The sequence below is a fragment of the Stegastes partitus genome, unplaced genomic scaffold, assembly GCF_000690725.1.
Source record: "Stegastes partitus isolate 25-593 unplaced genomic scaffold, Stegastes_partitus-1.0.2 Scaffold507, whole genome shotgun sequence".
Taxonomy (NCBI): domain Eukaryota; kingdom Metazoa; phylum Chordata; class Actinopteri; family Pomacentridae; genus Stegastes; species Stegastes partitus.
In genome coordinates, this window is record NW_007578238.1 from 385,282 (window position 1) to 410,445 (window position 25,164).

The 25,164-nt window shown below is 42.2% G+C and overlaps 1 protein-coding gene across 1 annotated transcript in view; it reads left to right on the top strand.

The window, feature by feature from the left end:
• psmd1 (proteasome 26S subunit, non-ATPase 1) overlaps nucleotides 1-20,389 on the top strand; it is a 41,609-nt gene extending 21,220 nt beyond the window's left edge. The window contains exons 17-25 of the mRNA XM_008287566.1: nucleotides 2,377-2,491; nucleotides 5,645-5,761; nucleotides 6,657-6,759; nucleotides 10,327-10,496; nucleotides 12,902-12,994; nucleotides 13,355-13,441; nucleotides 15,411-15,578; nucleotides 17,659-17,824; nucleotides 20,189-20,389. Coding sequence (XP_008285788.1) covers nucleotides 2,377-2,491; nucleotides 5,645-5,761; nucleotides 6,657-6,759; nucleotides 10,327-10,496; nucleotides 12,902-12,994; nucleotides 13,355-13,441; nucleotides 15,411-15,578; nucleotides 17,659-17,805 — 1,000 coding nt within the window. The 3' untranslated portion in view covers nucleotides 17,806-17,824; nucleotides 20,189-20,389. The remainder of the gene's footprint in view (nucleotides 1-2,376; nucleotides 2,492-5,644; nucleotides 5,762-6,656; nucleotides 6,760-10,326; nucleotides 10,497-12,901; nucleotides 12,995-13,354; nucleotides 13,442-15,410; nucleotides 15,579-17,658; nucleotides 17,825-20,188) is intronic.
• Nucleotides 20,390-25,164: the final 4,775 nt, after the last annotated feature.

Genomic DNA, 25,164 nt, shown 5'->3' on the forward strand with positions numbered 1-25,164 from the left:
AAAACAGAACAGAGACAGAACAAAACTCCATTCAAACACCAAGCAGTATGTCCTTAGTGCAGGTTTGCATTCAAAAAAAATTTAATGTCTCAGCTTGGCTGGACTGATGCGGTTTTTCCTCTTGGTTATTATCTGCCCTGTTTGTGAGAAGACTCTCTCAGAGGGAACAGATGTTGCCACAGTACACAGTCTCCCCTCCATCACCTTCACCAGGTGTGGAAAGACTGAGGCCTTGGCCTGCCACCAGCTCAGTGGGTCTTCTGCTCATTGGATGAGGGGCTCCTCAAGATATAACATCAGCTATGGCACTAAATCCTCACATGTGATTGGCCACAAGGCCGCCATGCTGCCAATCAAAACAAAGTTCTGCCATGACCTGAGCTGAGCCACTGAGCAGCGGGAAAAAAAAAAAAAAAAAAGTCGGGAGCCGGCTCTCACTCGATGGGAGTCGGCTCTTCTGATTCACCTAAAAGCATTGGCTCTTAGAGCTGATGTTTTTGAGCATGACACATCACTAGATTTTAACCATCTATTAGATCATGTAGCAAGTACAGTTATTTGCCTTGCTGAAGCTGCCACTTTATTTTATTCATAAACTGACAATCATGTAAAGTGCCTTTTTTGCTAATGCTTGTGTGCACATTTTATGTTCCCTGCCAGTGTTACATTGTTTCAGTGAGCAAACACAAATACAACCAGCTAGTTTAAAACCTGAGGGATAAACATCCTTGTGATGCTTCTCTTGTCGTCTTTGTTCCAACGATCACTGAGCTTTGAATTCTTTTTAGGTGTTGGAAACAGATGGTTTCTTAACTGGACCTATAAAACTCTAAAGAAACATTGTCTGTTTCCTCATTTTTAATAACTTCCAGCATCCATTTGAGCCAGACTGAATCGACACTTGAAGGCACAGAGTAATCTCAGCAATAGGCTCATCTGACAGGCCCAGACATGGCTGGTGTTATCACGCCACCTTTCATGCACAAATTATGAGATAAGATTCTTGGGGAAAAGCAGCAGGTTACTGTAACTCCATGCATGTTTTTCTTCTTTCCTTTCAAATCAAACATCTCTTTTGGAACAATTCTAAACAACTCACAACACTTTTTTTTTTATGGCAATTGCACAATTGTAATTGTTTGTCTCTGACTTCACTCCTAAATTTTGTGGGTCTTTGTTGAAATCCGGATATCACCACTTGGCATTGACAGGATTCAACACTGCTGTTGACCTGCCAGGCTGCGGCTGTGTCTTTTATGTATAAGTGTTAAGTGTTTTATTGTGACCGAGGAGCAAACCCTGCAATGCAGTTTAAATGTGAAGAAGTGTTTCTTCCCTACTTCAGTCCACTCATTCAGCTCCGTCACATTCACTTGAAGTACCTCATAATTGTGTGGTTCTTATCTTTGCAACCCTTTGACTCATTACACTTAGTCAGCAGTCTGCATAGTGTTGTAGTCTTTTGCAGATGTTCCTCTTTTGCTGCTACAGCCCCACAGTCGTTACTGCTTCAGTTAAAAACGTTTAGTCCTTCTTTGAATATTTCTTTTAGTATCCCTTAATATGCACTTCATTCGCAAGAATTCAGTTTATACAAGAGGTGGAAAGACATAACATAGAGCCACAGCATTTGCAATTATATCTTGAGCCAAAGATTTAGCTTAAAAGGTTTGGCTCCATTACTTCTGTTCTCTCCAACAGCACCACTGTGACAAAATGCATAAGGACTTGGAGACTTTTCAGAGACATAAATCAGAGCCCTGCATTTCATATCCACACACTTTTAAGCTTTCTGTTCTCTCTCTTTCTCCCTTCGCTTTGGCTTATCCAAGATCTTTTTCACTGACTCATACAGTTCACCTTTGACACTGATATCACAAAAGCACACTCTGAATACATTATGGAGAACGCAACTATGTTATACCGATTAATGCGTCCGAGTTAGTCTCAGCTCATTCTACCATGTTGTACAAACTAACATCATATTGATACAAACCTTACATTTTGTAAGACTGCACAAGCGAGCACTCGCTATTATCAAATCAAGATAACTACAATGACCATGGTTCACGTGACTCTTTGCTCAAAGCCTCGAAGCACTTTGAAACAAATCACATCATCCATCACTTTAGCTTTTAACATTCTTGTGGGCACAAAGAGCAGATTTTGTCAAAGACTCCTGCAACCACATCCAGACACAAGTTGTGACTTATCAAAAATTAATGTTAACACAAATATCAGTCAGTTCAATATCAGTGCTGGAGTATCTTTCTTTTTGTCTCTTTTTTGTCTTTGTTCTATATAATTATCACAATTGCTGTTAACTTCAAGTGCCTCCTCCTGACTCTTTTGTTTCTCTTCCTTTCATCCCTCCAGGACCCCTGAGCAGTGTCCCAGTGTGGTGTCTCTGTTATCAGAGAGCTACAACCCTCACGTGCGCTGTGGGGCTGCCATGGCTCTGGGCATCTGCTGTGCTGGGACGGGCAACAAGGTGAGCGCCTCCTTTTAACCCGAAACGTCAGTCACCTTACCATGCCTTACCTCTCATGGTGTTGAGCTGCTGCTAATGAAACTCAGCACAGTCTTTCATAAACAAAAACTGTAAAAAGCATTGCTATTTTGCTGTCTGAACTGAGTGTGTTCTTTTTGCGTGAGACATACAAAAAAAAGTTTGCAATTCCTTATAAAGTTGCACCTCTCTACAGTCTAAGTAAATAAAGGTCCAGTCACTATTTAATAATTTCATCTTCTAGATCCTTTAAAGTGTGCAAAAGAGGGAACCACAAGGACTTAAACAAAGAAATATACACAGACCTTTACTTGCTAGCAACTCTAGTCGAGATGTAAATAATGCTGTTCTATTTAATTTGGTCTTTTTACGCAGGAGCTACTGTTTTTGGAGTCAGTAATCAGGACTGAACTGATGTGTCTTAAAAGGCCTTGTAGAAGAAAAGCTTAGGTTGCATTTTTTCGACCACAAATGCAGAATTCGCCCCGCTGTCCTCATTTATCCCATGTGCTTTGTTTCCCTCTTGGCCTAACGTGTGCGTCACTGATGCAAAGATTATCTGTGCTGAACAAAGGGTTTTCCTTAAAGCAGCCAAGTGATGGCTCCTCAGTGCGACAGAGGTGGTCGGACACACACTCACCCCCCTGTAACCCCCGACTGAAGCTGATAATGGAGGTTGACTGTTATCGCTTATCAGACGTAATGATGTATCACAACAAATAATAACATTACTTCATTAAATTGGTGTATTAAGTGTAAAAAAAAAAAGAAGCTGTGATTATCCCAAGATTATACCACAAGACTTGCTTTTTTAATTTCCTGCCACAGTCAGTTTGATTTGGGAACCAAAGTGTTGCTCTTGGATTTCCATCATTAAAACATGAATTTAGCAGCTCTTTGACACCTAATCAATTGATTTTTGCCTTTTTTTCATTGAGGATCAGCACTGAGGAACTCTAATGTGTGAAGAGTTCGTTGCAGATTAGTTAATGAAGTGGTGCAAGCTGGCACACAGTCACTAGGCTGCTCGCTGTCATTTTGTTTGGCCTCACTGAAATCCAAACAAAGAGGACGGAAGTGAGTGTGCTGCCAGTTCCATAGCTTTCTAATGATGTGGCCTGATCGGTCCCAGGTAGAACAACCACAGCAGAATCGCAGCTCACTGCACCCTGAGTCTTGTTGCACCAAAGGGAATATTTTGGACCCGAACAAACTAAGACATAATACAGACCTGATCAGTCTCAAGCTTTACTGCTTTGTTTTTCCAGAATAAGACCTAAAGCACATTAGACCCTTAGCAAGAGTAATGAGGTAGTGACAAGAGAACTGGGTCACCTATTTAGAGGGAGCACATTCCTTTGCCATCATTTACACCTTGGGGTTTGTTTATTGGACTGATGTTCGTGATCTATTGTATACCATAAAAAAAAAAACTGCACAGGAAAGGTGTTCTGAACATTGCTGTAGTCTGTTCATGCATATTTTTGTGCTATAATTAAATTCTTGGAGATAGTTGAGCTTGTTTTGATGAACTGGATGGAAACACTGTCCACCAAGAATTATGTGTGGAAGTCACGTGAACCATTTCATTATTTCAGTCCACTGTTATTTGAGACTGTTTTATAATTGAAATGGAAGTAATGTTGTGGTAAAGTGGTGCTGTACTGTAACCATTCGATTCCACAGGCCTCCAGACAGTAATACTGAATCGAATCTGTTTTTTAAGGTTAGTTCATGCTGATGCACAAACCTGAAGAAAACAACACTGCACTGTACATGGATTAAGATGATCTGAAGCAACCAGCCTTCTCTGTTGATTGGGTCTGACAGTAAATACCCTCAATTAAACCCCCCCCCTCCAACAAATGATCACAGGCAGGATGTGGCCGACTAGTGTTGGCTTTACACTCTTAACTTATCATCTTGCTGCGTGGCCGTCTGAGGCAGCTGAGCTGAGAACATGGTTTATTTTACCTCCACTGTCATCATCCGAGTTTGTTTCTCTTTCCTCGGCGGAGCTGATGTCTCCTCCTGAGCCCTGTGGTGTGGGTTACAGCCATTACCGTTCAAAAGGAATAAAAGTAACAGTGATGGACTAGCTGGAGGACAGAGGGGAAAGCAGAAGGAAAAGGAAGGACAGGGAGGTGGTCCTTCCTCACTCCGTCATTCACAGTGATCATGGGAGGAGACTGATTGTTAGTCAGTTGTCAGGAGCAACCAGATATGGATGACACTAATGTCATTAGTTTGTGAGGTCTGGTTGCGTCCGTTGATAATCCCTTTTCCTGTATTTAATCAATCAAAAGTGTCCCTGTTGCACTGATGTGTTCTGTTGGGAAATTATAAAATACATGTATGGTCGCGTTGTCAGTTTCATGTCCACTGAAGGTCCACGGTCGATTCAACAGAGGTCATTATTCCATCTTTTGTAGTAGTATACTAAACGATGCTAAATAAATGACCACACAACGGTGTACTAGTAGTTATTTGTGATTCCATCAATCATTGCGACTTTTATTAAGCTTTGTTAGCTTACCAATCAGAGTCTTGTAAAATCTGCTCTATTTATTTCCTAATGTGTTTGTAAGAGACAGAAACAAATGAAGCATTACTCAGAATATTAACTCTGGCAATCATTTAGCCTTTAGCAGAAAATGAAGGATTTTCAATCCGAAAACAAGTTTTTGCTTTTGGTCTGTGGAGGGCTCCGAGGTCTTGTCATGTCTTCTTCTGGCAGTAATCACAACGATCTTCATTCACATGCTTTTTGTTTAAGTGAAACTGTCTTATCTGCTCTCTCTTTTTTTAACCTACATTTTGACAAACTCTGCAGAAAGCATCATGAGCAGCGTGTAAAATCAGTTTCTTTGTCGTCTTCACCCTCAAGAAGTACTTAAAACTCATCCATGGGAAAGCTTCCCCCCCTTACAAATCATTTTAATAGGAACAGCTCTACAGTGCTTAGTTAGTTTACATATCAGCAGAGTGTTTACTCTCTCCACAAGGTTTCTGCAGCTTTGATTTTACTTTTTTTTCTTCTTTTTTTAAAAAATGCAAATGTGTTTTAATTTTTTGCCTTTTTTTTTTTTTTTGAGCAAATTTTTGAACTTCTCAGTTATGTCTGTCTCTTCACAGGAGGCCATCAATCTGCTGGAACCCATGACCAATGATCCAGTGAATTATGTGAGACAAGGCGCCCTCATCGCCTCCGCCCTCATCATGATCCAACAGAGTGAAGTCACCTGTCCCAAAGTAAGTGCATGGTCAAATTAGGTTTATAACCGGCACTCTGTATGTGAAGAATGTGAAGAAAAATTGGAGTACAAAACAACACAGCCCTGTTTATTGTCTGGGTGTCTGTTGGTTATCTGCAAAATAACAACATGCTTGAGTGACTGTTAAAATGATCCTTAACACCACTGGGACCGGAGCTTTTTGCTGAGTAAACTGCCTAAGGAACGAAAAGGGGAAAAGGGGAAGACTTGACTGAAAGCAGAGAAAATCAGAACTGTGGAGACAAAAGAAAAGAAGTCTGTGTCATGCAAGTCTGGAAAGTGACTAGTCAAGGCATAACTGCACGCGCTCACCCTTGAAGCACCTCATGCTTTGTCACAGACAGTTAAGAAATGCCAGACACATTTTCAAAGACTCATCTGCACAGTAACAGGCCTTAAAGCTCAGGGCGGTATGTAGGATTGTGCAGTTTTTTCAAACAGTGGAACATCGGGAGGTATTACATCCGTGACTTTTTTCCCCCCAGCCTTTGTAATTTCCAGCTCTACTGCACAGTTGTAGACACCAGTCTTATGTCGATGGTTTGTGGGTGGTAAATGGACCCAATTGGCTGATGCCTACCCAGCACAGCATTTAGTCAAGGTTTCACTGTGGCTAACAAGGTATGCAGTCAGTGCTTGGACTCCCATAGGTACCACGCCATACGCAAGGGTGTGGAAATGCTGATGTGGCTGTGATGTGAATATTCTGATGATCGTGCACACTCTGCGATCCCATTTTCTTTAAAGAACCTCTGACAAGGTGGTACAGACCAGCTTAGTAAAAAGTAATGTTCCTCTCTTGCACACTGTTTTGCAGAGACAAAGTCTAAACTTTCTAAATAACTTTTTCCAAAATTTCATTGTAATTCTAGGTGAACCAGTTCAGGCAGCTTTATGCAAAGGTGATCAACGACAAGCACGATGACGTTATGGCCAAGTTCGGCGCCATCCTGGCCCAGGGAATCCTCGATGCAGGTCAGTCTTCAAACAGAGCTGCGATGGGTTTATGCATGTCTGTCACTGAGCGAGAGATGAAACTGCGATGTGGTCCAGCATTTGGCTTCTCCCCTCAGGAGGATACGCCAACATCTGTAATTCTTAATTACACGGTAAAACAAGTGAAGTGCTTTAAATGTTATGTGGGCCTGTGGTTTCGTGTGTGTCTTAATTTGAGTTCCTTTGCGCTCAAGCGAGCCCTCTTTGGCTGACCACCCGTGCACTGTGTCTCTGGAACAGATCATGCTAAGGTGCATTAGCTCCTGGCGGTCCCACCTCTGCTCTGCTCTGCTCTCAGCCATATGGCCTGTTGGTCTCCCCCTGGTGATTACTGTTTGTCTGATGGTTTCTGTGTTTGTGTGTCTGTGCGGGTGTTTGTGGACACAAGCAAGCAGCCTGTGTTTGTGTGTGTGAGGTCCTAGAGAGCTGTACATTGTCACATGGAGAGCTACACACTCTCACACAAAGCAGAGCACCCCTACATTCACATGCATGAACAGATGCTCAATGTAGGCAGGAGCAGAAACCTATTTTCTAGTGCTAACACAAAACCCCGTGTGCAAAGCGAGAAAGAAACCAGCTATGTTTATACGCTGCTGTCTAAATACACTATCAGGTGTTGAAAGTTACACAAAGTGAAGCCGATCTCAAGTATTGGCAGCATTAGATGAAAGGTTTGAGTTGCTGTGAATATTTTTCATTAGTCATAATATTGCCCCTTGATTAACTCTGCCTCTTCTGCATTGCTGTTTAATAGTTATTGTGTTGTAAGCAGATTAGCCGTCTTGATGACACAGGATTTTAATCATGAGACCATCCAGACGAACCCTGATCACTGGTGTCTATTTCAGACTGCAGACACACTCCCAGCGTTGCTTCCTGCTCTCCTGGCCAAACCCCAGCCCTCAGTGCCATCCAAGTTTTCAATACAGTCCACTGCGGCACATGCATTTAAACAGGCTACACACCACTCTTGTTTGTATGTCAGACCTATTTAAACTCATGTGGCATGAATGTTTTATTATTCTGGCTCTTCTAGGGCTTCAGGGGGTGTTTGAGGTGCAGGGGTAATTGTATTTAATTTGGCTGGCGGAAGCGATTAGAGCTCAGTTTCATGATCACTGGTGCTCATTACCCAGGAAATGTCCGTCTCCCGCTCATTCCGTCTCCCTCTCTGCATCTCTGTCTCCTCTCTCACGCCGCTCATTTGCAGACTTTCTCCCACTAATTGATACAGTCCATTAATTATCTTAAATTAGCAGGTTTTCCCACATTACAGCAACAAAACATGCCCGTTCTTTTCTGTTTTATGGGACTCAGTTGTTTCGTCTTTAAACCGAAACACGCAGGCCGGTTGTTGATGTAGTCACGTTACACCTTTTGAGGGATCACAGCTATTCCAACACCTCCCTCATCAACTCCTTGGAATGAAAATTGGCCCACCAAACTGAGAGCTGGCAAAAACAGCGAGCGGGAGGAGAAAGAGAGAGAGAGACCTGCTCGTCAAGTGTACTCAACTTCTCAAGTGTTTAAGAGACTCTTAAGCAGCCGGTTGTTGTGAAGGCGAACAGACCTCGAAAGTCGTTCTAAACAGCGTTCAATCTGTGGAACTGGAATGATTTCAGTGTTGGTTCAAAGGTCAAGATTAAATCATCCCTGCAAAACAAGATAGCAGCAGATGATTTAAGTGGTATTGTTTAGGCTGATTTCCTTTTTAGATGGAAGGGCTCCTCCCCAGTAACCTTCCTTTGGCAGGGAAAGTTTTTCTCTTCTCCCCTGTAGAAACAAGCAGCTCATCCTGGTTACCTCCTGTCTTCTCTTCCTCCCCCTCCCTCAATCCTGTCATCCCTCCTGTGGTTTGTCATAGAAAGACTGATTCTTTTGTCCTGTTTGCACCCTTGATCCCTGTTAATCACCCTTTTAGACGTTTTATTTTAAGGAGCACAAACTTTCGCAGTGAGAAGTTATCGGTTGTACAGACATCTGTCCATACAAGTCCTTCGTAGGAATTTTCCTTGTTTTTATGCCACATTAGCATGACAGGTTTTTTTAATCTTTTTATCTTGCTGCAGTTATACTTAAGAAGGACAAGAGATAAACACAATCTGCAGCATTGTAACGGTTGCTCTTCACTTCTGTGTTGTGTAAAGTGTGTTCTCATTTTCCAGGTACATCTGAATAAAACTCATTCAGTCCACTCAGTGATGTAAATGGATAGAATATTTGGAACACATGACAGCATATTGTAATATAAAACTGCAAATCACAGCCTCCAGAATGGTTTAACACCACCTCTAAAACTTTAAAGACCTAAATATGAACGTTCATGAAGGTAGGATTTATTACAGGACTGTTTAGTGTAACCAGGTGTAAGTAAAAAGGAGGTAAAGGCACATCGTCTTGATCTTGGAACATCAAGATGCAAAATATTTAAAACCCAGATATATTGCTTTAAAAATATTTGGTCAAAATCGAGCTTGAAACTGGCTCTATATAATCGGTAACTGCTCTGATGCAGCTGGAAAAGCTATCTGGAATTTTCGGGACAGCTGACGCACCTCTTTTACTGTAGATCAGTCATTAATCTCTTCCGTAACGCAAATCTAGCAGTAATGGATGAGACCTATATTTTGGAAATTTAGATGCAGGATACTGTAGACAATGCATTCCTGGGTTTCGTAGGCTTGCCAGCGTGTCCCTGTAATTGAAACCCTGCCCCGAGTTGAACAGATCAGACACTCTGAAGCCAAAAGACAACCGTCTCTGGGTGGTGGACATCCTGGACTGGAAGCTTGTTAACCTCACTCTCCCTCATCCTAAGATTTCTGTGCCAAGCTGTAAAAAGCATGTTTAACCATCAGTAATAAATGCCACAACAAAGAAAAAAAAGCTGTCTGAACCATTTTATCATTCTGTTTAAATAACAGATCCCCTTTTAAGTGTTTCTTCTCCTGCTCAGGTTAGCTTATGAACTGTGAGGTTTTTTGTAGATGCTGATTGCCAGTGGAGCTCAACATAGAACTCCAAACGCATTTCTTTTGTTTCCGTTTTACTATACACGTGTCAGGAATCGGTATTGTATACTTGAGGTTCTCTGGGCATGCTCCTTGTCAGCCCTGACCTGATTCACATTTTCCATGTCACCCTGAAATGTCCTCAAATTGCCTCCCATTAGTTTATAATGCAGCAGAAAGTCACACTGCTTTCTGTATGACTTCTGTAAATCAGATTTAATCAAAATTCACAACTAGTTTGATTCTCTTTGATTCTCATCACCAGCAGTGTCAGACAATGTGCCTAATCCATTTTGAAAACCTTATCCTGCACCGGCATTGTGGAATATTTTGTCTGCAGTCAAAGTCTAACTGTAAGAGCAGCTCCAGTAGTGGAAAACAATTCACTTGTTGACAGACAGACAAGAATTTCTTTCTGGGAAAAGTACGACAATATGAAGTGCAGGGGAATTTTAGATATAGCCGTTCCATGTCATGTGCTTCTTCCGTGATAGTCACACCCTCTCTAACCTTTCTGCTTTGTGTTGTGCAGGTGGACGTAACGTGACCATCTCCCTGCAGTCCAGGACAGGTCACACTCACATGCCGTCGGTGGTCGGCCTGCTGGTCTTCACCCAGTTCTGGTTCTGGTTCCCCCTCTCCCACTTCCTGTCACTGGCCTTCACACCAACTGCTATCATCGGCCTCAACAAGGACCTCAAGGTACTGAAGCGTTTCGACTTGTTCAGATTACTGTTCCTGAAGGGATTTTCAAAGCAGATAATCGTTCTTACACTGAACATTTTTCGGTGCTTAAAATGCGATTTTGTGCATTTAGAATGTATGAAGTAGTAAAACCCCAGTTGACAAGAGGACTACAGGGTATCGCTGCTAAATTTGGCAGTTGAATTTATATGTGGCATTGCATTCTGGCGCAGAAAATATTTAGCCCCTCGCCTTGGGAACAACTGTCACCAGCAGCCTATCCATAACAAGGCTCTCCCAACTGTCGGCCTGTTCTGGCAGCCTGCCACTCGCACACGGATGCCAAGGGATCAGTGTGACATATTGTGGTCTTCAACTGATATTAGAGGGGCTTAATCTCTTCTTTGCTACCCGAATCAGCTGCACCTGACACCACGGACATCGACGCACTTTTGGGTATTGTGCATCCTCAGGTTTACAAGGCACTGGAGAACTTAATTGGTGTAAATCCCCAAATAATACACTGGGGATGGAGTGCTGAAAGAAGGTGGGGCACAGCAGAGTTTTCCAGACTCGCTGCATCCTGGCGAGGTTCATCAGGACATGTTTACACAGCACAAGCCTCTCGCCATCGCACAAAGAACATCCTTGTCATTTACCAACCACTGAAGTTTAGCGTCCAGGCTCTTGCTATACAAGAAAAATCACATTTCTGCCTCTTCTTTTTTCTTTTTTCTTAGCCTCCATACTGCAGTGAAACATTTGGATTATGAGGTGATATATAAAACAAAGTGCTCCTGGTCACACACTGTGCTGCAGCGGTGCTGTGTCGGAGACAGTTAAATCATTTAGTTTCAGTCAACTGTTATAATTTAAAGGCTTATATTAAACAGAAGGCACCTGGTCCTGCTGTGGCTGGAGATCTTCTTTTATGTTTGTCTCGGTGGAGTTGACAGAGCACTCCTTCATTTTAGCTTAAGGTTAAGTCTGCTGCTCTGAGAGAAAACATCACCGTATCAAGTGCTCCCTCTTTCGTCTAACTCAGGGGTGTCCAACCCTGGTCCTCGAGGGCCACAATCCTGCATGTTTTAGATGTTTCCCTCTTCCAACACACCTGATTCAAACGATCAGCTCATCATCAAGCTCTGCAGAAGCCTGATAACGATCCCGATCATTTGAATCAGGTGTGTTGGAAGAAAGAAACATCTAAAACATGCAGGATTGTGGCCCTCGAGGACCAGGATGGGACACCCCTGGTCTAACTAGTCAACCACTTAAGTGTAAGTTTAATTTAATTATCTAAATGAATCTATCTAGTATTTCTCTGTAAAAAATGATTTGTTTTTCATAGAAATGGCCAAATCTGCATTAACTGCATTTTAACATCACAGAAATGTTCCTTTCCACTTGTTTCTTCTCTGTGAGCCGCACTAGATTTACGTTTGCAATATCTGAGCCTGCACTAAATTAGCAGATTTTGACTCGATATTTCCTGCCGCAAAAGGTTAACATGAATCTTCAGCTCGCATTTCCCTTCAGTTCACTACTCAGTCTGAATCTCAGCAGCTGAATTCCCATCCTGCATCTTTACTAACCTGATCCTGCTGTGCTCAGAGGATTTCTGCTTTCTGCTGAGGATTTTAACACCTCATCATTTTAACTAAACGGAAGTAAACATGGCACAGGAACAAATTATATCAAGGAGAGAGTGTAATTTTAGCTCTGTTAATTTCCGCATTACGTAAAGCCGTGATCAGTCTCAAAGACATTAACAGTCTTTCTGGTTGGGACAGAGCTCATTCTTAGAATTGGCAGTTGGCTAGACAGTCAAACTAAATGGACTCCAGTGATTGTTAACAGCAGCGGTCATCAGGTGCAGCTAACTGATGAAAGTTTGGTCAGCAGAAAACAGCTTAAACTTGAAGCCTGTTTGTTTCCATCAGAATGTGGAATGTGTTCACAGTGTACAGCCATGCTAGCAGCATTGTGAACAGTTTAATATTCACCACTTAATGTTGCTTGTTAGCATGCTACCGCTTGCTAACGAGCTTTTAACACATATGCAACAGAGGCCAATACATTGTCAGTCTGGCAGTTATCCAGTATTGGATAAATTAAAATTTTGGCCTGTGGTTGACCCTAAAGATCATCCAATTAAATTAAAGAAACATGGATCTCTGTTCTGAATTCATTTGCTATGAATGCAATAGTTGCAGAGCTGTTTCACTTTTGACAGAAGTGGCAGACAGATGAACATTTCCATTCCCAGAGTCCTGCCACTGAAGTGTCTAAAAATCACCTCAGAAGTAACATCAGTTGATTTTGTTTGTCATTTATCTCCTCTAAAGTGGCCATAGCCAGATTATTAGCCTTAAAATGATATCATTCAAGCTAACCGTCTTTCCTTTTGTCTTTCTGTTCAGATGCCCAAGGTGCAGTACCGCTCCAACTGTAAGCCCTCCACCTTCGCCTACCCACCAGCTCTGGAGGTTCCCAAAGAGAAAGAGAAGGAGAAGGTGAGAACTGAGGCGCCGCAACAGATCAGCGTGTTTTGCTTTCCTTTTTCTGAAATTATTAGTTTAAGAAAACTGATCTGGCTTGGTATTGATTTGTGAATAATTTCAAACCCTCTCTGTGAGACTCGTCATTTTCTTGCCTGTTCTGTTTATTATTTTAGCATCTCTGGCCTATTTTTCTCAGTTGCTTCACTTCACAATCATAGATGCTCTTGGAGGATGTAATGAAAGGCGTTTAGTTTGCGGTTGACGAGTTTTGTACATTTAAAGCTCTGTTTGTTGAAGGTCTAAATGTCAACGGTGTTGTGTTACATTGTGGAAACGTCTCTCTCTCTCTCGTTCTTTCTGTCTACGTGGCAGGTATCCACCGCTGTTCTCTCCATCACAGCCAAAGCCAAGAAGAAGGAGAAGGAAAAGAAAGAGAAGGAGGAGGAGAAGATGGAAGTGGTGAGTGAAAAAAACAACCCTCAAAACAATCTTCCCCTTTACTTCTCATAATCTTCTTTTGTTTTCTCATTTAGTTCATTTCATTTTTAAACGCTGAATTAATTCATTTACTTATTTTATGATAATTGTTTAGAGTCGGCCATTTTATCTGCAGAACTTAAATTAACCCCTATTACACTATGGGTGGTCCTCCGAAACGAAAACAAAAGGACTGTTTTTGATCCTTAGATCCTTGGATTGTATATGAAGTAACATTTACAAGGATTTTTTTTTACGATGTTAAACTCTAAGGCCTTGTCCACACACAACAGGGTTTTTGTAAAACCGAATGTCCTCCCCCTCCGTCTAGAAAGTAACTTACGTACACGCCACCTCGTTTTTAGAAAAAAAATTAATCCACAACTAACCGCATAAGTGCGTTGTGAAGCACATTCTATTCTCAACAATTTCCCTGAGGTTTGCACCAAAGGGATCAATAAAGTTCTATTCTATTCTACATTCATGTTCTACGTGAGGATGTAATAACTCCAACGACAGGAGCGACGACCGGGACATACGGAAATTATCACGCCATTCCTCGAGGAACATAATTTCCGTCTCAAAGTTCTCCCACCAGCTGGCAATGCGTCCCGGTCTGACCCAAGAGACAGAGAACATGCTTCTGACGTGGAATGGCACGGTGGCGGAAAGTAACCGTCCCTAACATCATCCTTCGCCTGTGTTCTTGTACGTACCGTACCGTGCGGTACCTGGGCCTGGACCAGAGACAATGCCAACAAGGTTCTGAGGGCGTCCACGCTGTTTCCAAATGTAAACACAGGTCGCATATGTGATGTAAAGACCGTATTTTGTCGCAGGCAGTGACGTTTCGAAACCTAAAACCTGGTTATTGACGTCCACATGCAGACGCATAAACGGAGGATTCGCAGATTTTCACTTTGGTCGGAGGTTTTTGAAAGAATCGTTTTAATTGCCGTGAATCTGCGTTTTCGTGTGGATGACAGGCCGAATCGTAGAAAAATATATCAGTTTTGTAAGATACCCTGCTACATGTGGATGAGGCCTTCGACTGCTATGAAAGCAGGGAGGTAGACGGTGGTATTTATATGTCTAATGTATAATCTGCACTGCATTATACATGGATATTTTCATGGCAGGGCCTTGGTGCCTCTGGCTTTAGCTTCAGTCGACCACATGGCAATACAGCCTTGAATCGTGTTCTGTAGCTGTGTTTTTAGTTCGAGCGTTGTTGTATAATCTAGTAATAATCAGTTACACACTTCAATGAGCACGTCCAGATCTTCAAATGAAATGACAGCTGTATGGAAACGTATCGTGGAAACTGAGGCATACACCCAGTTAGCCGGCCTCTTCAGCTCTTTGACCCCGCTCACACCTACCTTTATTTCTTTTCTCAGAGTCTGTCTTGATTTTCTCACTCACCCACGCCCAGTGTTCACAGACAGACTCTGTCAGTCCAGAGCCAGTATAACTTTCATTGAGATTTACTCGGGGCGTTTGATCCTCTCTGTCACGCTACGTCTCAGCTCTGGTGCTGAGAGACGGGCCTGGAAACGTCCGGCCCGCTCACATCCCAGGCTTTGGATTTTATTTGGCTTAACTGGGGTCAGATGGTTCAGGATCTGCTGGTCTTTTTGTTTACATCTGCATCATGTATTTTGTCCATTATCCATTAGAAGTCATTCTTCATTGACTTGTTTATGTGTTTGCTGCCAGAACGTATTACTCATAGCTCCTCAGTGCCGTCAAATAGTGTCAAATTTATACCAGAAAAAATAGACTCTGACTGTGGAAGCATAGTGGGTCATGATTGTAAGCAATGAGTAGTTTTTAATTTTAAAAAAAATATCTGATAAAGTGTGAAAGCAGACACTATATCAAATAAATGAACATGAAAATAAGTAGTTACAGTGGCCCTGATGCAGACGATGCTGATTCTTTCTCACAGGAGGTTCAGGAGGGTGAGAAGGAGAAGAAGGACGAAGAGAAGGAGAAAGAGAAGAAGAAAGAGGCAGAGCCAAACTTCCAGCTCTTGGAGAATCCAGCCAGAGCGATGCCAGCTCAGCTCAAAGTCCTCACCATGCCAGAGACCTGCCGCTACCAGCCCTTCAAACCGGTAACTCAGCGTTTGTGTGTCCACATACAATAATGCTTCCTACAGGACTCAAAATCTTTCAATGGCAATCACTGAAATAGAATTCATCACACACAATTTTCAGCCAGAATAGACCAAAATCTAATCCAGCATTACAATACCAGAGCTTTCCTTTAAGTCTACCACGACACAGTCCCCAAATAAGGTGTTAAATGTGCGTATTCTTCCTTTTTTTCCCATGTATAGCTCCATTAAATCTGTGAAGTCTTAGGAGGAGCCTGATTTACAACATTACACTCAATAAAGCTAAAAATCAGATCATGTTTCACAGTGTTAAAGTTTGTCAAACAGGAGTTTCCTCCTTTTAAAATATAAAGTTCATATCAGCATCCAGCCTGTTGGTTTATTTTGGCCTTCATCAAGAACCTATAAGTCCAGAAACCTCCTTCTCAGCCCTGTAAAGCTGCCGTGCTGCTGTAAATGTTGACAGTTTTCCGCAGTAAATGGCAGGACGACGTGCAGTCGCCCAATGAGCGTTCACCCAAGTCTTGTAAAGAGGAAGTACTGTTTGATTTTGTGTCCAGCGTGCTGAGCTCAGAGTATCACATCGTACGGCTTTCTGAATCGGGTGCCAGAATGGTGTCTGTGCTGTCTGGAGTTTTGTGATGCTGCTTTCCTTTTAAGGGTTTGTTTTTGATTCAACTGCGGCTTTAGGAAGGGAAGAGGTTTTACAGACTTACCTTCAAATCTGGTCAATGTCTGATTTATTGAAAGTTGATTATATGGAAATGAATCTGAGCTTATTAGAGATGTTTTTATTGTCAGTTTTTGACTTTGGTTCAGAACGAACTGACCTCAAAAGCACACAGTTGCTGACTCTGACCTTTACTCTGCAGTAAATAAACCCTCCAAGTTACCCTTGATTTATGCAGAACTTATTTGTCCACATCTGCTTTCTTCCTTTATAATTGTCGCGTTGCATCGTACAGATGCACCACATTTCTTTGTCTTTTGGAAGACTGAGCCACTTGAATACGAATTAAAGTCATTTTTTTAGGGGATGTGAACAAGAGTGGACCTTCACTTTGGGACCCACTGGGGTTTACGATCCTACACTTGGTGCAGAGTGCAAACTTTTGGTGCACATGTCTGTTGCTTTTTTTTCACAAAGCTCACAGGAAGTCCTCTTGTAGATGAAAGCAGAAACGCCTTTATTTCTACATACAAAAATGAATGTGGTACACTCAAATATTTCAACCTAAAATGCCAACAGTTGGGTTTCAAAGGTGTACAAAGCTTATCCACTAAGTCCAAAATTATCCACAACACGGTCAGGGAGCTCCTGTTGCCTCTGATCTTCTTTTCAGGCTCGTCTGCAGTGACAGTGAAAGGAAATGGATGTACTGATATGCACAGTAGACCAAATATAGACTCAGACTTTCTTTATTGTCATTGCACCAAAACACCATTGTGAATCTGGCAATGAAATGTCGTTGCTTGGCTACTGAAGTACACAGAACTGGGGCTTGTGAGGCAGTAACTTGTTTATAAGTACTGTAGACTATAACTATAAATATATAAGTAGTGCAAGGTTAAAAAAAAAAAAAAAAGAGCTAAATATAAACAGTATAAAAATAACAGTGTGTGATGAAAAACAAAGAATAAAAATAACAGTCAGAATATATATATGAAATATTGCACCTTAAGTGCTCAGCAGCATTGTCTGAAATATTACACAGATAATACAGAATAATCTAGAAATATAGGATTGGGAGGACAGGGCTAAATAAAGAAAAACCTAAACAGGGAACAAATCACATTTAGCTCCAAAACCCAAACCTGGCTTCTATAGATAAAGGCTTTAAGGTCACCTTGTGGTGTTTTTTCACTGATTGTGACACTTAAAGCTGATATACACTGAAACGGTAGGACCTTTTTATACTGAATCATGTGACCCAGGCGTGTAGAGGGATCCTAAGTTGATGTTTCTTTTCTTTTCTTTTAAAGCGTTTTTAACTCAGACAATATCAGTCAGTTATAAACGTCCACCCTTTAGCTCCACACTAACCCTTGGTAAATTTCTCCATCTGTGTCCATACAGCTCCATACAGGAGGCATCATCATCATGAAGGACACCAGCGAAGAGGAGGAGGAGCTGGTGGAGCCCGTCTCAGCTCACGGCCCCAAAATCGAGGAGGAAGAGCAGGAGCCCGAACCCCCCGAGCCTTTCGAGTACATCGACGAGTAGAAACGCTCTCACAGCAAAGGTATGTTGACACGAGTTATTCCCGAGCCTTGTTAGTCATTCATAACTTCAACCTGAAGTGTCTGCTGATTTTAACCGCCCCGCTCACCGTTCTATATCCGGCTGCCCCAGCTGTTGCTCCTGCATCTTTATAAGCTCCATAATGGCATCGATGTTGAGTATTAAACAGCAATCTGTTGTGATTTCCAGTTTGTTTAAAGTCCTTTCCGGCAGGTTTTTAAATCGCGCAACACAGAGACCATAACAGCGATAGTTTAACAGCTTGCAAATCACATTCTGTGTGACTGATCTCCAGGTAGCTTTACGGCCTTAACACACTCTTACAAAGCTTTAAGACCGTTTTCATAGGAAGTAAAGTCGTGTGATAATACACAAAGCAGGTCTGTCCTGCTGTTTAAAAGCCTAACCCAGTTTCACCCGTGGCTGGCTGAGGAATGTAAACATCCCTGCCATCTCCAAAACGCCAGCTCACAGGGCAAACCTCCTCGCCGTGCTGGCCGATGAAGCTGGAAGCTTAATGATTCCTGGAGGCTCGTTGTGTTTGTGTTGGACTGACCGCGGCCTGCCTCCCATGTAGCGGCGCGCTGTTGCGTGTTATGAGAGCGATGAGGTGTCAGTGACCAAATTAGGGCCTCTGTGCGTACTATGTCATCTCTTTATGAGGTTCAAGTGCTGCTGTGACAGATTAAACTTTGCAGAGATCATCGTCAGGTTGGCTTCGGGGGTTCGGTTTCAGCGCCAAAGACAGCAGGACGGGCCGAGCGTTAACAGTGACCGAGGCGGTAATAGAAGGTCACGGGTTTTGATGCCCAGAACACAAATACTCCAAGTCACGGTGCCATGACTGTGTTGTGCCCCTACAGTCGTCTGATAAGAGCTCCAGTCAGGACTTGGCATTTTTGCTTGTCCCCACATGTCCAGTTAGATTTGTTGAGCAGCTATGAGCCCTTGAAAAATTAATTTAGAGACATCACCAGAGACATTTAGACATGACCGGAAAAGTACAAGTGTAAGTAAAAGCCGTAATTTTTTTTCTGGTGTAGCAATTTCCCTGAGGTCTTGTACCGAAGGGATCAATAAAGTTTTATTCTAATTCTAATATTTGCTGTTTTTTCCAGCTGTTATTGACTTTCATGTGGCTTTCTGGGGCTCTTAAACGTAACTGAATCATTCTCAGTATTATTAGCTCAACCTGACCTTTTCCTGCTAATAAAAGCCCATAGACCAGATACTTTAACTCATCATAGCAGAAATTGCACAAGTGAAACTCTTAATATTAATCATGGCTCTCTCTTAATGTCCCAAGGAGTCTGTCCAATGACATGCCAAAACCGGAAAACAGCAGATAGCAGCAGTAACATGTTGTACAGAGTTTCTAGATTAACAGCAGCTTGGAGTTTTACACAGTAAATCACTGAGTCACTAGTAGTAAGAGTGCACACTTGTTGAAAGGTCAGTAAAGCGCTTTGTCATAAGAACAAAGGCCCACTATGTTTTCATTGGACTAGCTTCTCCTCCATATATCTGTCTTACAGATGTTTCATATTACGTGCTGTTCTTGCTGACAGCGTGTGGAGTCGACCACTTATTATTCATCATCAGGCCTCTCAACTCACATGCAATAGTCACTCCCAGTAGTGAGAGCTAGAAATCCTTCTCTTGTATGTACTGTATGACACCTGGGAACTCTAATGTAATGCTGAGTTCACATATATATTTGTATTCATTTAACATCTCATCAATGAGTTCCAGTAATGAGTGGAAAAGACGTTTCTGTAAGCTCTGATAACATCTCAGACGTGATGTTCTGAAAACCAAACAAACTCCGATTCATTCTCTCAGCCAGCGTTCAAAGTAGTTAATCACAAACGTAATGGATACGGTGCTGTAGTTTGGACAAGATGGCGCCTGTGAGGACAGCCGCCGTCGCTCTGTGTCCTCCCCAGCGATCAGTTTTTCTCAAGTTTATGTCAATAAACTGAAAGTTGATATTGTAAATTTACAGTGTTGTAATGCCACATGACAAACTGTGGAACCGTCCGATGATGGGAACAATCACGTGTTGTAAACATGTGAATCTTCTCCATCTCTGCCATCCGTCTCATCTGACATGAGCGTACTAGTCGTGTGCGGCTCAGTGAGCAGAGCCTGGTATCAGTTCACTCTGTTGCTACACATTCAGACAAGCTTGTTTGGTTCAAATCCAAATGGCATACATGAATGAAAACAGATAATTTTTTTTGTAGTATCTCTGATTATCTGATTTTTGCTCTACTCCCTGATGTCTCTGTGTTCTTTTTCTTGGATGGATCTTTATTATTCCAGTGGAGTGCATCACCTCTCTTTTTATTTTTTTCCTCCTCAGGCATCAGAAGAAGTGAGATCCCAGCGTTCTGGTCCAGCGTCTCCCCTCCTTGCATCCATGTACCCATCCACCTCCCTGCTTCACTTCCTCTTTTACACGTTTCTTTCCTGCTCTGGCTCCTCATTTGCCACACAGGGAATGTTTTCCATTCTTATATTGTATAATTTTCTGTCCGTACAATAAAAAATGATATATATTGAAGAGAGTGTGTTTATTTGAGTGGATATTTCACCAAGCGTGCGTCGAGGAAACCTCCTCTAATCCCATACATTTAAACTGGCTTACATTTTCCACTCAGCTGCTGCTCAGTCCACCCAGCAGTCTGTCTACTTTAAGAATGCTAAACAACAGTGGGCTGGAGGGCCGATGGAGTGTGCTTTCAGACAAAGGCAGGTCAAATTTCAGTTCTGTTACAATGATCTACTTGTGTGGGGAAGAGAAAACTTTAACTGTGATTCTTCCACTTGATCCCGTGGCACTGATGTTATCAGACTCACTGTCCACTGAAATAAACATTAGTTTATGCAGGTCAGACTCTGAGAACAGTGTGTTATTCATGACCGCTGCCGGCCTTTTACACTTCAAAGTAACTATAAAAAAATGTTTGAGCTAAACTGGCTGTTTTCTCAGCACTTGCTTTTAGCTCTAATTGATCGGAAAACCCAGTAAATGTTACAGATTTTAATCAAGATGCACAAGACATCAGCTTTTCAAAACCTAGAACATCGGCTGGCAGCTGCATTGAAAGCCTGTCATTTCTAGGGGTTCTCCATGCAAGGAAAAGAGGACATTTGTACGTATGTATTTATCAACTACGGCATGAACTGTGTTTTCAGTCTTATATACATTCTGGTCAAACTTAAAAATGCAGCATGCAAATGATCAGATTATCTGACTTAGAGAAAAGTTAAAAATGTCTTATCTATTGTTGGCTAAAAAAAAGGGAGGTTCAGTTTAGCCAGATGCATACCTAGTGTTGCTCAGTTGGTGACAAATTCTACAATTTCATTTAGCAGACGCTTTTATCCAAAGCGACGTACATCTGAGAGCAGATACAACACAATCAAGGATCTAGTCAGAGGAGAACAATCTAGATAAGTGCCATAGAACAAACTAACAAACTAATTCTCAACCATGAGTTAATCCATACTCTTGTCATTTGGGAAATTGCACAAGTGGAACTCTTAATATTAGTGATGGCTCTCCCTTAATGTCCCAAGGAGTCTGTCCAATGACATGCCAAAACCTCTGCTGAAAAAAGTCCCATAGACAACAGATAGCAGCAGTAACATTCTCAACCATGAGTTCATACATCCTCTTGTCAGCTGGGGCTTTAATGGACAATAATCAGACAGTGTGAATAGATACTCTTTTTTTTTTTAAACCAGTGACTATGGAAGGCCACCTTTAAACGCAGTTTTATTATACATACAGATGAGAGAAAGATGAGAACAGGCTGCTGGCATGATGGATGCTGGCATCTTACTTGAAAGTCCACCACTCTACCATTTGTTGTCTCAGAAATCATTTCAGACCGCCGGGTAGAAAAGACACATGATGCTCTAAATGACTGTATCTGACACGATCTTGTCTCCAAAAATGTCTGTCAACTTCACCAAGTCCTTCAGGAACAGTACGACAAAATTCCACAAGCCAGAACAGACAACCTCATTAAGTTATTATCATTACCGCCCATTACCATTTCTAATATGGTGCACGCTTGTTTGTGTAATCACATCCATGCTGTTGCAGATAGGCTCAACTAACACTTACTCCTCTATGTTGTAAAGAACGGAGAGAGTAACTAAATACTACATGCTGCAGAAAGGTTCATTTAAATATTTTTGAATAAAATAAAAAATAATTGTTTAATTTTACACATGCACAGAAAAAGCCACCTCGAGATTATTACTGAACAAGAACCACAGGCTCCTGTAAATCACTAATCCTTTAGCTGCTCGGCTGATTACCTCCAACACCGACTTCATCAAAGTGTTCTCCGTCTAAAACCAACAGATTTTCTCTCTTCTGTTGTAGAATTATTTTCTGAACCTCCATAACGTCTTTTACATTCAGCTCGATAAGCTGAAGTAACATCCTGAGTGTTATACAACCAACAAAATCCATCATGAGTACAAATTCCAAGACATCTACCTTGTAATAAAAGACTCAAGACTGCAAAAGAATTTATTTTGTTTTATTGTGGTTTTTGGTCTTCAACAGGGGATTGAGTTTATCATCTTCAAGTGGCCAGTTCCCCCCACCCCCGACCCGAGTATGATTATATTTGGTAAATGAAGCTTCATGTGGAAAAGTGGTTTGGGAACGGGTCAGGAAATGATAACACAGCCAGTTGTTTTCTGCATGAAATGTGCTGGAATGCCACTCGTTTGACTTTTAAAGCGTAAGACTGGTGGAAAAAACGTCTCTGCCGTGAAGTAAGCGGTCGTCAGAGATGATTTGCTGCTTGTCCACTCCCATCAGAGAACTGGCCTTTGTGCATTTTGGCCAGACGTTCAAGTCTAATCAATTCCTCCCCTCGCATTCCCAGATGCTTGGTCACGGAAGACTGTTTAACAACTTTATCGACTTTCCGATTCTTTCCTTGTCTTGGTTGTCCGGTAATGAAACGCACAAATCACGCTGCCTTGAGGTCCGTCTGACTTTGACCTCAACCAACAAATCCATCATCAGCACGTGAACTGGACGCAGGACTCGACTCGCTCCATCACATCCGACGCGTCCTAAATATCGAGACAGTCACGTCTGCAGCTTTGTGTTACAGTCACACATTCCTGCAGATGCACCGAAGCCCTTGATGTGGCCTGCTTTAGCCTGCACTTCCAGTAAAGCACAGGTGGGATGAGATTTAGTTTTGTGTGGAACATCTGCCTCCGCTCAACGCCACGTTTCATACTTTTCATACTTTCTCTGTGATTGAATGGACTTCCTCCTCATTCCTCAGTTTCTCCACCTGGCAAACTGACACGAATCAGTATCTCACCCCTAAAAACATAATTTCTCAGCAAATGTTTTTGTCTTATCATAACTCCCCCATACACTGGTGTCCATTGCCTGTTTCCTACCCCACAAACTGCGGCTGCATGGGTCGTGTCAGTCAGTGAAAAGAACAAGAACTGGCCAGCTGCGCACCAGACTTCTAATTTCTTTTCAGCGTGTTGGTCAGTGATTCTAGTTTCCACAGGATTTTATGAAAAAGGCCTTTGTAGGGATCAAACCTATGACTGTGCTTACAAAACCACATCTCTAACCTCTGGGCTTGGACCTGTACTTTTTTGGAAGAAAGCCTGGACCTCCGAATTCCCTAATGAACAACAAAGCACCATACAAGGAAAAAGTGATCCCCTGGTTGTTGCGTCCAGTCTTGGAGCTAACGTCCGTCAGCGAACTGATAAACCAGCTGTCGAGGATGAAGAGAAGGGTGAGCAGACCGAGCATGTAGTCACCGTCTGTGGATGCAGCGTCGATGAAAAGGCGGAGGGTCAGCAGTGCAGTTAAAGCAAACAAGACGGGCCCACCAGAGAGCTCTTCGGTCGGGTCAGCCAGCGTGTGGCGTGCGGACAGGGTCGAGTTTTTTTGGCCGGACTCGAGGGCCAGCGAGTGATGCGCCGGCGGTCCATGGTGGAGCTCTGGATGTTCTCGCTGAACAAACCCAGGATGTTGTGGATTTTGGCCTCAGCGGCCTGCAGCTCGTAAATTTTCCTTCAATCTCTGATGAAAAAAAAAGATAGACCTCCTAAAACAAAGCACTTCAGAGCAGTGTGGAGGAGAGAGGATATGAAAAAGTTCCTGTTCTAATAATTCCAGTGGACTTTGATACACACATTTCGTGGTTGTTTTTCTTCTTATAAAAAGTATTCACCCTCTTGTAAGCTTTCCCCTTTTGTTAAAGTAAATTAAATCATCAGTTTAATTCAGGGCTTTCATGTTGCCATATGTAGAAGGTCTTTCAGGATCCATTGGACCCCAAGAAAGAATATGTGCAAAATATTTGCTGGTGTTCATTATAGACTTCTATGTTATAACATTTTCTGATAAGTTGATGTATTTTTGGTTTCAAATGCATGACAAATGTTTCTCTTTTTATATGAAAAAATAAAATCTTAAAAAATAAAAAATAATACCTGTCACCTAAACCATATGATCCAAAAGACCCCAAAAGTCCTGAATAGGGTTAATTTGGCTTTTTGACGATGATCTAGAAAAAAAAAGACTCTTTCATGTCAAAGTGAGAACATGCCTCTACAAAGTCATGTCAGTTGATTAAAAAATGAAATATAAAATAAGTGCATAACAATTCACTCCCTTCAAAGTGACTCACCGAGTTCAGTACAGTTGCAGCCAGTTGGTGCTAGAAGTCACGATCATTTGAGTGAAGTGAGGGCTGCAAGCTGGCTCAGTGGTTATCATCGTTGCCTCGCAGCAAGATGGCTGCCGGTTCGCGTCCCGGTGAGGACACCTGGGATCTTTCTGCATGGAGTTTGGGGTGTCCCCTGCCTTCACCTTAAGTCAGCTGGGACCCTAGTGAGGACTAAGCGATGTATAGATAATGGATGGATGGATGAGTGATGTTCCAAGTGACTGTAGTACAAAGACACCTACATCTGTTGGATTAGTTCTCCCAGCTGTAACTGCACTGTAAGGACAAAAGAGCATTTCAAGCAACTCAGTGAAAAGGTTATTAAAAAGCATAAATCAGGGGATGGATACAAGACGATTTCTAGGTGACTGAGCATCCCCTGGAGTACAGTTAAATCCATCACTAAGAAATGGAAGGAATATGGCGCTGATAAATCTGCCACCCTCAAAACAACTGTGATCATGCAAGAAAGAGACTAGTGAGGGTGACCACCAAGACACCTACGACTCCTCTAAGACACCCACGACTCCACCAAGACACCCATGATCATTAGTGAGAGAGAGAAAGGAAAGTAGGGGAAAAGAATGGGAGAAGG